The sequence below is a fragment of the Channa argus genome, chromosome 5 (genome assembly GCF_033026475.1).
Source record: "Channa argus isolate prfri chromosome 5, Channa argus male v1.0, whole genome shotgun sequence".
Lineage (NCBI taxonomy): Eukaryota > Metazoa > Chordata > Actinopteri > Anabantiformes > Channidae > Channa > Channa argus.
In genome coordinates this window covers 27,134,937-27,149,174 of record NC_090201.1, presented here as the reverse complement: position 1 = coordinate 27,149,174, position 14,238 = coordinate 27,134,937, and the positions used below count along the sequence as shown (strand labels likewise).

The 14,238-nt window shown below is 38.1% G+C and overlaps 1 protein-coding gene across 1 annotated transcript; it reads left to right on the top strand.

The window, feature by feature from the left end:
* Positions 1-5,752: 5,752 nt before the first annotated feature.
* LOC137127137 (polymeric immunoglobulin receptor-like) lies at positions 5,753-12,768 on the top strand. Its single transcript, XM_067503624.1, has 8 exons — positions 5,753-5,857; positions 6,469-6,703; positions 7,276-7,572; positions 8,198-8,527; positions 8,740-8,820; positions 11,175-11,261; positions 12,024-12,067; positions 12,158-12,768. The coding sequence occupies exons 2-8, from the start codon at positions 6,661-6,663 to the stop codon at positions 12,215-12,217; spliced, it is 942 nt and encodes a 313-aa protein (XP_067359725.1). The 5' UTR covers positions 5,753-5,857; positions 6,469-6,660; the 3' UTR covers positions 12,218-12,768.
* Positions 12,769-14,238: the final 1,470 nt, after the last annotated feature.

Genomic DNA, 14,238 nt, shown 5'->3' with positions numbered 1-14,238 from the left:
TACTGATAAAAAAATTAGCTAGAAGCAGAGAAATACTTTATTGAAGACAGAGGGAAGTTTAAAAGCATTAATGTACATTTACACACTATACTACAGCAAGTTTAAAATTGTTGAAGTTGCTCTATAAGCGTCTCTATTCTTAAAAGAGGGAAGAATTTTTAAACTTCGTCTTCTTGATGGGAGGTCATAAGTTATGCTACGTGTGGCATCGATTGATGTCCCAACGGCCTCAGACTGTTATCGGGCTGATGTTGTGTAGTCTGATCCTTTGTTAAACTTAAGTTACAAGATAAATAACAAAAGGCTACAAACAGTGAGACACTAACATCAGACACTAACTGCATAACTAACGATCATCATTAAAACGCACGTCTCGTACTAGATTTGAACAACTGCTGTTGTTCTTGTTGCAACCCTCACGTGATCCATGTCATTTCACATTTGAGGTGACATTAAGGAAGTAGTAGTAGATCCTTTTGGCTTATTCCATGAGTTCAGTGTCGCCACAGTGGATCATTATCATATTGATTTGGCACAGTTTTTACGCCGGATGCTCTTCCTGACGCAACCCTCCCCAATTTCTACCGGGCTTGGAGCGGCACTGCACAGCTGGGGAGGGGAATGTGACATTAAGGAAGGACTAATTTTTTTTTTTTACTAACTCTAACAATCTGTTTTTTGTGCCTGACCTACCCCTAATGTTTTTGGGCTTAGCCAAAACCAAAGCTCTTTGTTTGAGTGTGAAACTGGAACCATTTTAGTTCCACTGTCACGAACAGTCCATTGTCGGCTCTTTGGGTTGTACAGGGGCGTTAAGGTTAAAAAGAGCTGCTCACTCTTGATCCCTGTACAATCTGACAGAACCTGAGCACAAGGGAAAGTCTTCCAGTGTCCAAATGTTGAAACCAGATTGAGACGGAGATAAATGTTGACTTAAAGGGGATGAAAGCTTATGCAGTGACTTATTTTACATTTTAACACTTCTTAACAGTCTGTAGATGTGCAATAAGAGAGAATAAGAAATGTGACAGCAGCTATTTATTGTATTAAATAAAAAGGAAACCATTGAATCATAGACAATGTCATGTCAGCCCTGTTACCTCTGAGAATACTGAGAGTCAATTATTTCCGACATATTGCCTTTAAATTTTATTGTGGCGATTTATTTACTAGCACATATTTCTTGTTGTGAGGAAGAAGTTAAAACTCAGACAAAAAGAAGAAGAACAGGTGGAGGCGAGAGGTTTCAAAAGTTGCTAACGTCAGAAATTTAGGAAACACTGGAGACATTTACTGACAGTGAGACAAACTGACAAGAAGAAAGTGAAGTAACCAACTGGAGACAAATAACTGAGGACCTGAGATCTCAGCATCCAGAACCAACATGATGAAGAGTTTTTTTCTGCTCCTTCTTTCAGTGATGGCAGGTAAAATATACAAATATTCTCAGGTTTATGAATGTTGCATAATGCATAGGTTCTGCAAAAGGCTCGTGATAATGTGCTTTATTACAGCCAGAAATAAGAGACGTCCTACAACTATATACTGTAAAGTCACATTTTGCTGTAATTTTCAATTCCATTCAACTTTATTTGTATAGCGCCATTTCCCAATAAAGTCATCTCAAGGCACTTTACATAACAAAGTCCAGAATATACAAGTATTTAGAGGCAAGACAACATTCCCCCTTGAACAAGCTCTAGGCCACAGTGGAGAGGAAAAACTCCCTTTAATGGAAGAAACCACCAGCAGAACCAGGATCAGGGTGGGCGTCCATCTGCCTTGACCTGTTGGGGTGAATGGAAATTAAAGAGAGAAAAGAAAAAGGGCAACAACAAAACATCAGGCAGGTTGGTTGGACCAGTAGCTGCACACTGGAAAACACACAGCTGCAGAAAGGGACAGAGAGACGGAGACAGAGAAGGAGGTTAAATAATTATAAGCTAAAAACTTGATAATACATAAATAAAAAAATCTTAAATGAGCATCTATTGTTTTATACAGTAAAGTAAAACATAACTTCACAGTATGAGACAGTCAACTGTGTCTTTCCATTTTTTAAAAGTTATATTATGTGGAATATTTCTATAATATAAAGCAGCAGCACAGTAGTAAAGTGGTTTGCTCTGCCACCTCACAGCCAGATGGTCCCTCGTTTGAAACCCTGGCTGGCTGTGGCCTCTTTGTGGAGTTTGCATGTTCTCCCTGTGATTGCATGAGTTTCCTCAAGGTTAACTGCTTAGTACCTCTTATTTCCCCCATAAATTACTCTTCAATTACAGTGTTAGAGGATATAACACCTTTGAGAACAAGGAAATTATATTTTATAATATAATTTATAAATCTGTATAATTCTGGGACAACACAATCATTCAAACTGAGACATGAAACCTCCACATTTAGTAACTTTAATCCACCTTGTTCATAACTATGCATCGATGTTTAGTCCCATTAAACTTCCCTCTGACGTCCCCACATTAAAATATCTTTCTACTTCAAGCTGAAAAATTCCTCCAGATGACATCACTTGGAGGAACCTTTAGTTCAGATTCATAACTATGCATCAATGTTTACTGTAATATGTGATAACATGGTCTCTGTGTCAGAGATCTGACCAGTCACAGCTCCAAATGTTGAAACCTGATTGACACGGAGATAAATGTTGACTTAAAGGGGATGAAAACTTATGCAATGACTTATTTTACATTTTAACACTTCTTAACAGTCTGTAGATGTGCAATAAGAGAGAATAAGAAATGTGACAGCAGGTATTTGTTGTATTAAATATAAAGGAAACCATTGAATCATAGACAGTGTCATGTCAGCCCTGTTACCTCTGAAAATACTGAGAGTCAATTATTTCCGGTGTATAGTCTTAAAATATTATTGAGGGGATTTTTTACTTTCGGACTTTCTACCACATATTTCTTGTTTTGAGGAAGAAGTTACAACTCAGACAAAAAGAAGAAGGACAGGTGGAGGCGAGAGGTTTCAAAAGTTACCAACGTCAGAAATTCAGGAAACACTGAAGACATTTACTGACAGTGGAGACAAACGGCAAGAAGAAAGTGAAGTAACCAACTGGAGACAAAAAACTGAGGACATGAGATCTCAGCATCCAGAACCAACATGATGAAGAGTTTTTTTCTGCTCCTTCTTTCAGTGATGGCAGGTAAAATATACAAATGAATGTTGCATAATGCATAGGTTCTGCAAAAGGCTCGTGATAATGTGCGTCCATCTGCCTTGACCTGTTGTTGTGAAACCATTGGGCAGGTTGGCTGGACCAGTAGCTGCATGCTGGAAAACACACAGCCCCAAAGCCGGGGACACCTTCACAAAGGGACAGTGAGAGGGAGACAGAGAAGGAGGCAGAGAAGAAGAAGCACAACTATAGGGGGAGAGAAGACACAAAGCTTATAGCATGCGGCGGAGACAAACACAAGAGAGAAAAGAGAGGGAGGGGGCATCTCAACTCGGATATAGTTCAGGTTGACTGAGAAGCTTTAACTATAAGCTTTATCAAAAAGGACGGTTTTAAGCCTAGTCTTAAAAATAGAGAGGGTGTCCACTTCCCGAATCTGGATGGGGAGCCGGTTCCACAGGAGAGGAGCTTGATATCTAAAGGCTCTGCCTCCCATTCTACTTCTGGAAAGTATTGGTCCTAACACAGAGCCTTGTGGAACTCCATAGCTAACCTTTGTGTGCATGGAGGACTCATCATTATAACGAACAAATTGGAATCTTTCAGATAGATAAGATTTAAACAACCTAGTGCAGTTCCTGTAATCCCAATTTCATGTTCCAGTCTCTGTAATAAAATGTCTAGTCCATTATCTGAGGCCATGAGAAGATTGTTGGTGCCTTTTACCAGTGCTGCTTCTGTACTATGATGAGCTCTAAATCCTGACTGAAAGTCTTAATACTAATTATTCCTGTACAAGTGGTCACATAATTGCTCTGCAAATACTTTTTCAAAGATTTAATTAATAAAGGGGAGATTAGATATTGGTCTGTAATTGGCTAAAACACCTGGGTCAAGACAGGGTTTTTTAAGTAGTGGTTTAATTACAGCTACCTTATAGGCCTGTGGTACATTACATCTATGTGTAATATTTAAATTATTTCTCTAATAGCTACAATTTTATTCCTAAAGAAAGTCATGAAGTCGTTGCTGCTCAGAGTTAAGGGAAAACTAGTCTCAACAGAACTATGGCTCTTAGTCAGCCTGGCTACAGTGATAAACAGAAACCGAGGGTTGTTCTTGTTTTCTTCTATTAATGATGAATAATATGCTGTTCTGGCATCACTGAGCTTTTTTGTACATTTTTAAACTGTTTTTCCAGGATAAATGAGATTCTTCTAAATTTCTGAAACGCCACTTCCTTTCTAACTTTTGCGTTGCCTGTTTTAAGTTGTGTGTTTGCAAACTACACCATGAATATCACCTCTTCTGGTTTACTGCCTTCTTCTTCAGAGGGGCAACACTATCGAGTATTGTACGTAGTGAGGCTGCAGAATTATCAACAATTTAATCAGCTTGTGCAGGAGTAACATTAAGGAGACTACTTTCCATTGTATTAACATATGGTGAAGTGCAGAATGTTTTTGAACTGCATTTTCACAGCAGAATAAAAGGCCTCATATTTAATTATGTCATTGGTTTCATATCATTTGACCAAGAGGTGAAATATTTAGATGATATTCTAATTATTTCCACACATTTTCTTTTAACCACAGTGGAAGGAGGTATGATTAAGATTTAAAAAAGAGAATTGGCAGCAAGAAGTTTCAGCTAAATACAGTAATTCAGGAAACAATGTACAACTTAACCAACTGTTAAGACAAACCAACAAGAGGAAACTGAAATTACCAGAAAGAGATGAGTAATCTGGATGGAAGGTGTCAGCATCCAACTTAGACATGACGACATGATGAACAGGCTTCTTCTGCTTTTTCTCTCAGTGATGAAAAAACAACTTTGTAATAAAGGTGTAGCTTTACAGTACTTATACAAATACTTGCGTCTTCTTATATAGTAACAAGATGCAGTTAAATTAGCAGAAGACAACCTGGAAACTAAATTGTATCTTTTCTAAAATGTGGTTGTGTGTATATGACATCACTTCAACAATCTTGTTAGCAGAGATACAGGAAACACAGTGTGAAGACACACAGACAAGAGGAATCTGAAATATCAAAGTGTAGGACGTAAGATCTCAGCATCCAAAACCACCACGATGAAGAGCTTTCTTCTACTTGTCATTTTGCTGATGGCAGGTTAAAAGAAGTACATATAGATACTTATATATACACAAACAGATCTGAGGTGATTTTCAAAATACTTCCCTAAAAAAAAAAAGTCACAGAAAATGTCAAAAGTTAAATTTTTAAACGAAAAAATACAATTAGTTTAACTTAACAATGCTACAATCTACTGATTAAACCTAAAAGTCTCTTTACTTTCATGATCCAGACAGTTTCTGTTTTGTTGGCAGCATGTTAAGAAACAGGGATTATTTCAGAATCTGACACCAAATGTCTTTGATCAACAGGAAGTGAAGCCCCATCTAAAATGAAGGGATGTATACATGGATGGATTGAATTCATCTGTGGATACAACAACACAAATACCACAAATTATCATGTGATTGATTTATTTACTCAAAAAGAAACTTTTCAAACTACTGAGAGAGATGACGGGGAAACAAAGTGAGATTGTTTCTGTACCATGATACAACAAACCAACATCTCAGGGTGATCATCAAACCACAGCAACAGGAGGATTTTGGGAAGCAGCAGTGTAAGATTCATGGAGACAGTGTCTCAACCCCTGAAATCACTGAACTGGATATTGGTAAGAAAATCTGCACCTTTTACCGTTTCTTACGTTTTTTGTTAAAACTTTTTGTTACTGTTTTAATGTGATAAAATGTTAAAAATATAAAAAAGTTCTTGTTACAACAGTCATGTGATCCATGTGATGACTGTGTGAAGCTGGCCGCCATTTTAGTTCCACTGGCAGGAACAGTCGATTGTCGGCTCTTTGGGTTGTACAGGGGCGTTAAGGTTAAAAAGAGCTGCTCACTCTTGATCCCTGTACAATCTGACAGAACCTGAGCACAAGGAAAAGTCTTCCAGTGTCCAAATGTTGAAACCTGATTGAGACGGAGATAAATGTTGACTTAAAGGGGATGAAAACTTATGCAGTGACTTATTTTACGTCTTGTATTTTACATCCATGTTAGAAATGAATAAAGTGGGGAAACTTCACACTTTTGATAAATACTGTATAGAACATGAACAATGCAACCAGGTAGTGAACTTGAAGAGAGTTTTTGAAAAACCTGCTTAACAGTCTGTAGAAATGTGCAATAAGAGAGCAACAACATGTGTGGTTACTTTTTACAATACTGTGAGTCAATATTTTTTACGCTCTGACTTTCTCCCACATATTTCTTGTTTTAGGAAGAAGTTACAACTCAGACAAAAAGAAGAAGGACAGGTGGAGGCGAGAGGTTTCAAAAGTTGCCAACGTCAGAAATTCAGGAAACACTGAAGACATTTACTGACAGTGGACAGAAACGGACAAGAACAAAGTGAAATAACCAACTGGAGACAAATAACTGAGGACCTGAGATCTCAGCATCCAGAACCAACATGATGAAGAGTTTTTTTCTGCTCCTTCTTTCAGTGATGGCAGGTAAAATATACAAATATTCTCAGGTTGATGAATGTTGCATAATGCATAGGTTCTGCAAAAGGCTCGTGATAATGTGCTTTATTACAGCCAGAAATAAGAGACGTCCTACAACTATATACTGTAAAGTCACATTTAGCTGCAAACAACTGAAACCAGCAACATAACTATGTTTTTAAAGCAAACTTCTGTTTAGCTCCAAGTTTTTCTTATTTACATATACAGAATGCAACGTAATACTTAATAAAAGAAGAACCACAAAATAAATGGTGAAATATAAAAAGATGTTGGTGTAACAAGAAGCAACACTGAGTTTAAAGTTAGAACCAAAGAAATGACTGAAACAACAGGAACAGACAGAATTAAAAATCACACAACAGAAATGATTGAGGCTCAGATGATGCAGTGACAGGCAGGTCATCTATATGAATATGCTTCTGTTTGATGAAATCTTCATGTTATTCATATCACAGATTATGTGGTGACAAAACACTTTCTGTTTTCTTGATGCACAAATAGAAAACCGGATTATTTCAGACTGTGAAAGAACATGAACTTTTCTTTCTGATCAACAGGTTGTGATGATGTATATGACGTCAGGGGATGCGGAGACGGATGGGTTGAATTTACCTGCTTCTATCCTGAAGGACAAAGAACTTATCAACAGATTAATGTAGTTCATCACATACAAACAATAACAACCACAGTTAAAAACAAGTGGGAAAACAAAGGCAGAATATTTCTGTACCATAACACAACAGCAAAATATCTCAAGGTGTTGATCAAACAACTTCAACCTGAGGATTTTGGAGAATACAGGTGTATATTTAACACAGACTATAAGTCATCCGAGGGAGTGGAGCGAGAATACGGTAAGAAAGTTTGCATGTTTTTATTGTTATTAATGTTCCTTTGTTCCTTTGTTAAAACACTTTACCTGCGTTAAGAAAAAGTGCTGCACAAACAATGTTATCATTAGCAGAACTGCTTATTTATTAATTATTTATTAGTAGTATTAGTATTTGCAGTAGTAACAGCATTGAACAATGTTTAATAAATGTACTATGAACTTTAACATTATAAAAAAACTTCAGCAAATGTTCTCAAACAACAAATTCTACTAATATTTCTTTTTCAGGCTTTTAAAATAAAATTCTGTATCCAGTTAAAGTCTTTATCAATTTCCCCCATCAATCTCACTAAAGCTTAATATAGAGAATAAAATTTGTTCTATTTTAAAATTTTAAACTACATTGAAATACTTTTACTGATTTGTGAGTAGAATTACTACAATGACATGATACAATTCAGTGAATGAAGGATTCAGACTAATAAAGTGAATCTTTTAAGTTTCCTCTTTGACATATAACATGACATATTATAGTACAAATATAATGAAGTATGGTAATGTGTACACACTTCTGTACAGTTCTATCATGTTAACACAGTATTACACTGATATATTTTTCATGTTTTACTTTTATGCTTCATTTGCAGAGTTTAACAACTGTCAGACTCCACTTCCTGTAATTGTGACCAGAACAGATAAAGTCACCTTCACATGTGATATGTCAGAATATCTCAGACAAAATGACAGAGTCAAGTTTTTCTGCAATGAGAACGATTTCTTCATCTGTGAAGACATTTTACCAACAAATTCATCTCCAAAGTCAAACAGGAGGTTCACTGTCACTGACACCAACCGTGGCCTCAACATCTCCATCAGTGATGTGTCCTCAGAGGACGCTGGTGTCTACTGGTGTGGAGTGAAAACACATCAAGGAAAATATCGTTCAGCTTTTAGACAAATACAACTGCAGGTTCTGAGTGAGTTATACTCCTATTAGATCAACTGGGTTTTGATAAAAGAATCATTTGTGTTGTTGATCTCTTCAGTTTCGTATTGAAGAAGTAAAGCAGTTTATCATTTCTCTGAAAAGACATTTAAATTACCAGGCTCATAAAAACTACTTTGATTTATTTCAATGATATTTATTTTTTGCATTTGCTAATTGTGACCCTTATATTTATTCCCACAGCTCCTCCAACTACATCAACACAGTCAATTACGACTTCTGTTGCTTCAGACCAGACAACTACTGGACCTGCTGAGACTCACGGTGAGAGACCTGCTGATCAATGAGGAGGATAATTGGGGGGAATGTTAATATGAAACTGTCAAGTTGGTTAAAGTCAGGTTTTGTGTAAGAAACAAGCAGAGGGGAAACAAGTGGAGTCAGAAGGCAGGTAAATACAGAGACAAGGTGAATTATATTAAGAATAAAAATACAAAACAGGTTAAAAGTCCAGGAAAACAATTCCAATGTGTGGACACAAGACAGAATCAGAGAATAAGTGATATGAACAACTCTGAATAAGGGGCTGGAGGACGGTACACGATAACAAATAATAGTGGTTTTTGAGTTTTCCAGTTTCGGTGTGAAAGGCAAAGAGTAAGACTCTCAAATGAGTCATAACTATGTTTAGGTCTAGAGTTTATTGATAAGCTACAATGGAAGATTGCTGCTACTCCTCCACCTCAGCCTGTGCTTCTAGGAACATGATCATTAACATGACTCATTTAAACTGAAATATTCTTCCTGCTGTAACCAAGTTTCATTAAGACACAATAATTTATAATTTACTAACAGAGATTTAAAAGACAGAGATCTGATATTTAATAATCCACATTTAATAGTTTTGGGGTTTTGTTCTGTAAGAGGAGTCGTCTTAACTTTAATTAGTTTATCATGATTAACTCCTCTTGTTGTCATTTTTACTTTATGTAATTTAGTTGTTCGGGGAACAGACACAGTCTCTATAGGTATGTGGGAGTTGTGGGGGGGTGACGGTTGTAAGGACACTGCAGAGAGACGTGTAGGACTGGATCTCTGCATCCCAGGCTCAACTCTGGATTGTTATAATTTTTGTTGTCTAATAAAATCAGACATATTTCTGTACTGTACATGTACATAAATACCATTAAACTTCCCTCTGACGTCCCCACATTAAAATATCTTTCTACTTCAAGCTGAAAAATGCCTCCAGATGACATCACCTGGAGGAACCTTTAGTTCAGATTATGTCATCTAGTTGCTCACACTATGGAGTTTGTTATCATGGTCAACCTGAATTTCCAGGGCTCCTCCCGATAACATCATCTGAAATCTTACTGATAAAAAAAATAACAGATAGATGCAGAGAAATAAGTTAATATAGTGAAGTCAGAGGGAAGTTTAAAAGCATTAATGTACATTTTCACACTACACTAAAGCAAGTTTGACATTGGTGAAGTTGCCCTATAAGCGTCTCTACTCTTAAAAGAGGGAAGAATTTTTAAACTTTGTCTTCTTGATGGGAGGTCATGAGTTCTGCTACATGTAACATCGATTGATGTCCCAATGGCCTCAGACCTTTTATCGGGCTGATGTTGTGTAGTCTGATCCCAACAACGTATCTAACATCAGCCACCACCACAGAAACCCAGAACCTCAATCATTATTAATTTCACTAAGACAGGACTCGAGTTCAGATACAAAAGAAGACAGGATGCAAGTAGTAATAAAAGACACTTAATGGAAGCTAAGTCCCACTTACCAATAATTCAGCGAGTAACCAGCATCATCTGGGTTAAAATCAGACAAGTTGACCAAATACTGCAGAGTCCAAATGCAAACAATCCCATGAGGGAAAAAGTGCAGGTAACTGGATAAAGGTAAACCACAGAGAAATAAAAGAAAGGTGATGCGATGTTGAGTGAACAATGAAGATAATCTGTTACTGAACAAGAGAAAATAGCAGGTAATTATACTGAAAGGAGACAAAATGGCTGACAGGTGTTTGGGACTGGTGACAAAGAGTCAAGTGGTAATATTGGAGGGACAATAAAGTGGACACAGCAGGAGGGGAGGGGCTGGTGAGCAGGTGAATCAGGGAAACAAAGGAGGCCTGAGCCTCTTGTGGCAAAGTGGGAGAAAACACTGGACGTGATTTAAGACGGAGCAAAAACCAAAAGGCACAACATCAGTAGCTAATCTAGGACGACTGGCTGGATACAGGAGTGATGATAATGTGTAAGACATAGACGGAAGAAACAACAGCCAATACACACAAAAGACTCCAACACACTGACTCACTTATGCTGCAACATTGAAAGGAGAGTGTAGGAGATGACAGACAAGAGACAACAGTTCATGGACATGTCCAAGAACTAACAGGGACCTGAGGAAGTGAGAATGTAAAGGACCAGGCAACAGGACCTCTGAGCAGGATTCATGAGGATATTTTAAATACAGGATGGTTTATTTTTTTGCAGCAATCTGCAAAACTGTTTTCATGTTCTCCATGTTTCTCTTAGACTTTGTTTCAGTGCCATCAGAAACCTGGACGTCTGTTTCTTCAGAGGATTAAGGGCTTTGTATGAACCTCTGTCACATCAGTTACAGTCCCTTATGTCGTGTGTTTTGTACTGCAGCTGGATCTCAGTTGGCTGCAGTCACAGCTACAGTCGTCCGTGTAGCTGCTCTGGTGGTTGTGAACATACTGATTCTCTTCTACACATGTAAGAGGCTGCTAACATGAAACACACCCACAAACGTTTCTCATTGGGGGTATAAGGGCTGGTGAGCCGTCATTTAAGAAATTCAGGAATCGGAATAGATCAGATCAAAGGTTCTTTAAAGTCAGGTGGGAGCAAACCAGATGAAAACAGTGGATGGAACAATTATCCAGAGATTTATTACAGTACAATTATCTATATAAAACCAATAAAATGTCTAAACAAAAAACCTCAATAGAAAAGTGCTAAAAACTAAGAGCAAAACACACAAAGAAAAATCTGAGTTGATGTTCAAAAAACTACTACCACACACACACACACACACACACACTCAGAGTAACTGGTTATGATTGCATTAAGTCTAACACTAACCCTCAAAAGTTAAGGCCCAACCTCAGCCCTCATCTTAACCTACATCCAATTCGAACCTCAACCCTAAAACCAACTCATAACCCCCAAACAGGTCTTTCTGTTTACAGGGGCCACTAAAATGTGATGGACATTTAGATTTGTCAACATATTTGTAGTTGTTCCCAGAGTCATTTCTGATTCTCAGGGTCACTACAGTGGATTATTTGTCCCCATGTTAATTTGGCACAGTTTCTACTCAGATGTCCTTCCTGATGCAGCCCTCCCCAGTTTCTACTGAGCTTGGTAGCGACACTGCACAGGTTCAGTATCTTGCCCTTGGACAAGGCAAGAAAACTGCACCACTGCTGCCCCCTTGTGTTTCCCCATTCATACTATTTTTTTTTTCTCTGTCAGGCTCAAAAATCAGAAGAAATAGAAGAGAAAAACAGAAAAGTTGGGTAAGTTAACATATCAGTCTAAAATGGTTGTATTATGGGGGAGACCTGTATATACAGTAAAGTATTAATCCTGTGTTTTTCTTTTGGAAGGATCGTGGCTATGCAGAGGTACAGGACCCACCCAGAAGACCGTCTCAGGAACTGCAATGAAAACAGCTGTGATGGGACTCAAGAAAGACTGTGATCAGAGAGGAACTACACCCTTGTTAAGTTTAATTGTTTGGTGAAGCTAAAAAAAAAACTTCTGACAGGTCGATGACATCCCAACACATTCAAACTGTTTCCAGACTTATGCTGTGTAGTCTGAGTAGATGACGACCACCTCATTAAAAACCCAGAACCTGAATCATCACCTCTGACCCACTTTCAAGGAAGGAAACGACAAAATAAAAATCCAACAGGCAGCAATTAATTGAAGCTGAGTCAGGCAGAAAGAAATGTGACAGGGAGGGTCACCAGCCTAAGTTCAGGGTTTAAAACAGGCACAATTTTCAAATGCAAGTAAAACAGGAAAGTTCAACACTTCAAAAAAGTAAAAAACTTTACAAAAAACCTACTGTATCTTGGTTTATCTACAGTATCAACAGCAAACATTTCATCAAAACATCACCAGCAGAATATTAATCATTTCAATCCTCATCAATGTTTTCACAAATAACAGTGTCCTTGAAAAGCATAAAAATAAACCTTTAGTAATGACATTGTGTTTCTGTTGTTGTTCTTTTTCTCCAACACTACAAGTAAAGACACAAAAACACTTTGTGATAGCGATCAATTCAACTTTATTTATATAGCGTTGAATCACAACAAAGTCATCTCAAGGCACTTTACAGAACAAAGTCAAGATTATAAAGATGTATAGAGAGAACCCAACAATTCCCCCTGGAGCAAGTCATAGGCAACAGTGGAGAGGAAAAACTCCTTTTACGGAAGAAACCTCCAGCAGAAATAGGTTCAGAGTGGGCGTCCATCTGCCTTGACTGGTTGGGGTTAGTGGAAAGTGAAGAGAGAAAAGAAAAAGAGCAACAACAAAACGTCTGGCAGGTTTTTAGGACAGAGGGGGACAGAGAAAAGTAGAGAGGGACAAGAGGAGGAAAGGAGCTCAGTGCATTGGGGGGTGGGTCCCCCAGCAGTCTTAGCCTATAGCAGCAGGACTATAACTAACTATAAGCTTTATTAAAGAGGAAGGTTTTAAGCCTTGTCACAACCTGGCTCAACAGTATGTGACAAAGAAGGGAGGCCACACAAGGTTCTCAATAAACAACATATTTTAATTGAGTATATAAAGATTCAGTTTAAGTTTGTGAGCAAATCAGTGCAATGTTGGATGGAAAGTGTAAAAGACATGTAGACAAAACAAAAGAGAACTCAGCAAGCAGCCCAGGGGAAGAGACTGAGCCGATCTTTAAGGCCTCCTTTACAGGAACCTCAACCCAATTGACACAGGTGTACGTCATGCCCAAAGCTCAGCTCCACCCACTGGCTTGCTGGAAAACAAGGAAAAACACAGCCACACACACACGGAGAAAGACAGAACCCAGATCTGGCTTAGGCCATCACACTCCCCCCATATAACAGGGTTCCTACCCTGAACGTTACTACTATTGTATTTTTAGCTGCAGTAAATTAACAGTTGAACAGGGTACAGGCAACTTAACACAAGAATTAGTAGAGCTTACCTGAGACAATCTTCCCACACACACCCACAACTCCCGATTCTAAAATAATCAGCATCTCCCACCTCAGCAAACGTATGACTAACACTGAGAGTAAGCGTTATATAGGTGCACGGTAAAGAGCATCGGCCATGACGTTATCGTTGCCCTTAATATGTTTAATAACCAGGTTATAAGGCTTCAAAAACAGAGCCAGTGCACAAGCCGCTGATTAGGATTCTGAAGAGACTTTAAGAATCTAAGTGGGTTATGGTCAGTATATACAAGTTTTGGCCTGCTGAATCAAGATAAACATGGAAATGCTGCAAAGCCAAAATTAAAGCCAATGCTTCTTTTTCCATCACTGAATAATTCAGCTGATAAGAGGTGAACTTTTTAGAAAAGAAATTAATAGGATGATACCCTGTGGACCACCTTGAAGAAAACCGCACCCACTCCAATGTGGCTAGCATCCACCTGAAGGACTGATCCAAACGGGGAGCTAGCAAAACCGGA

Coding starts and splice junctions, on each gene's coding strand:
- LOC137127137 (XM_067503624.1), top strand. CDS start 6,661: ATGATGAAGAGTTTTTTTCTGCTCCTTCTTTCAGTGATGGCAG. Junction 7,573..8,197: donor GGGAGTGGAGCGAGAATACG/GTAAGAAAGTTT, acceptor CTTCATTTGCAG/AGTTTAACAACTGTCAGACT. Junction 12,068..12,157: donor GAGAAAAACAGAAAAGTTGG/GTAAGTTAACAT, acceptor TTCTTTTGGAAG/GATCGTGGCTATGCAGAGGT.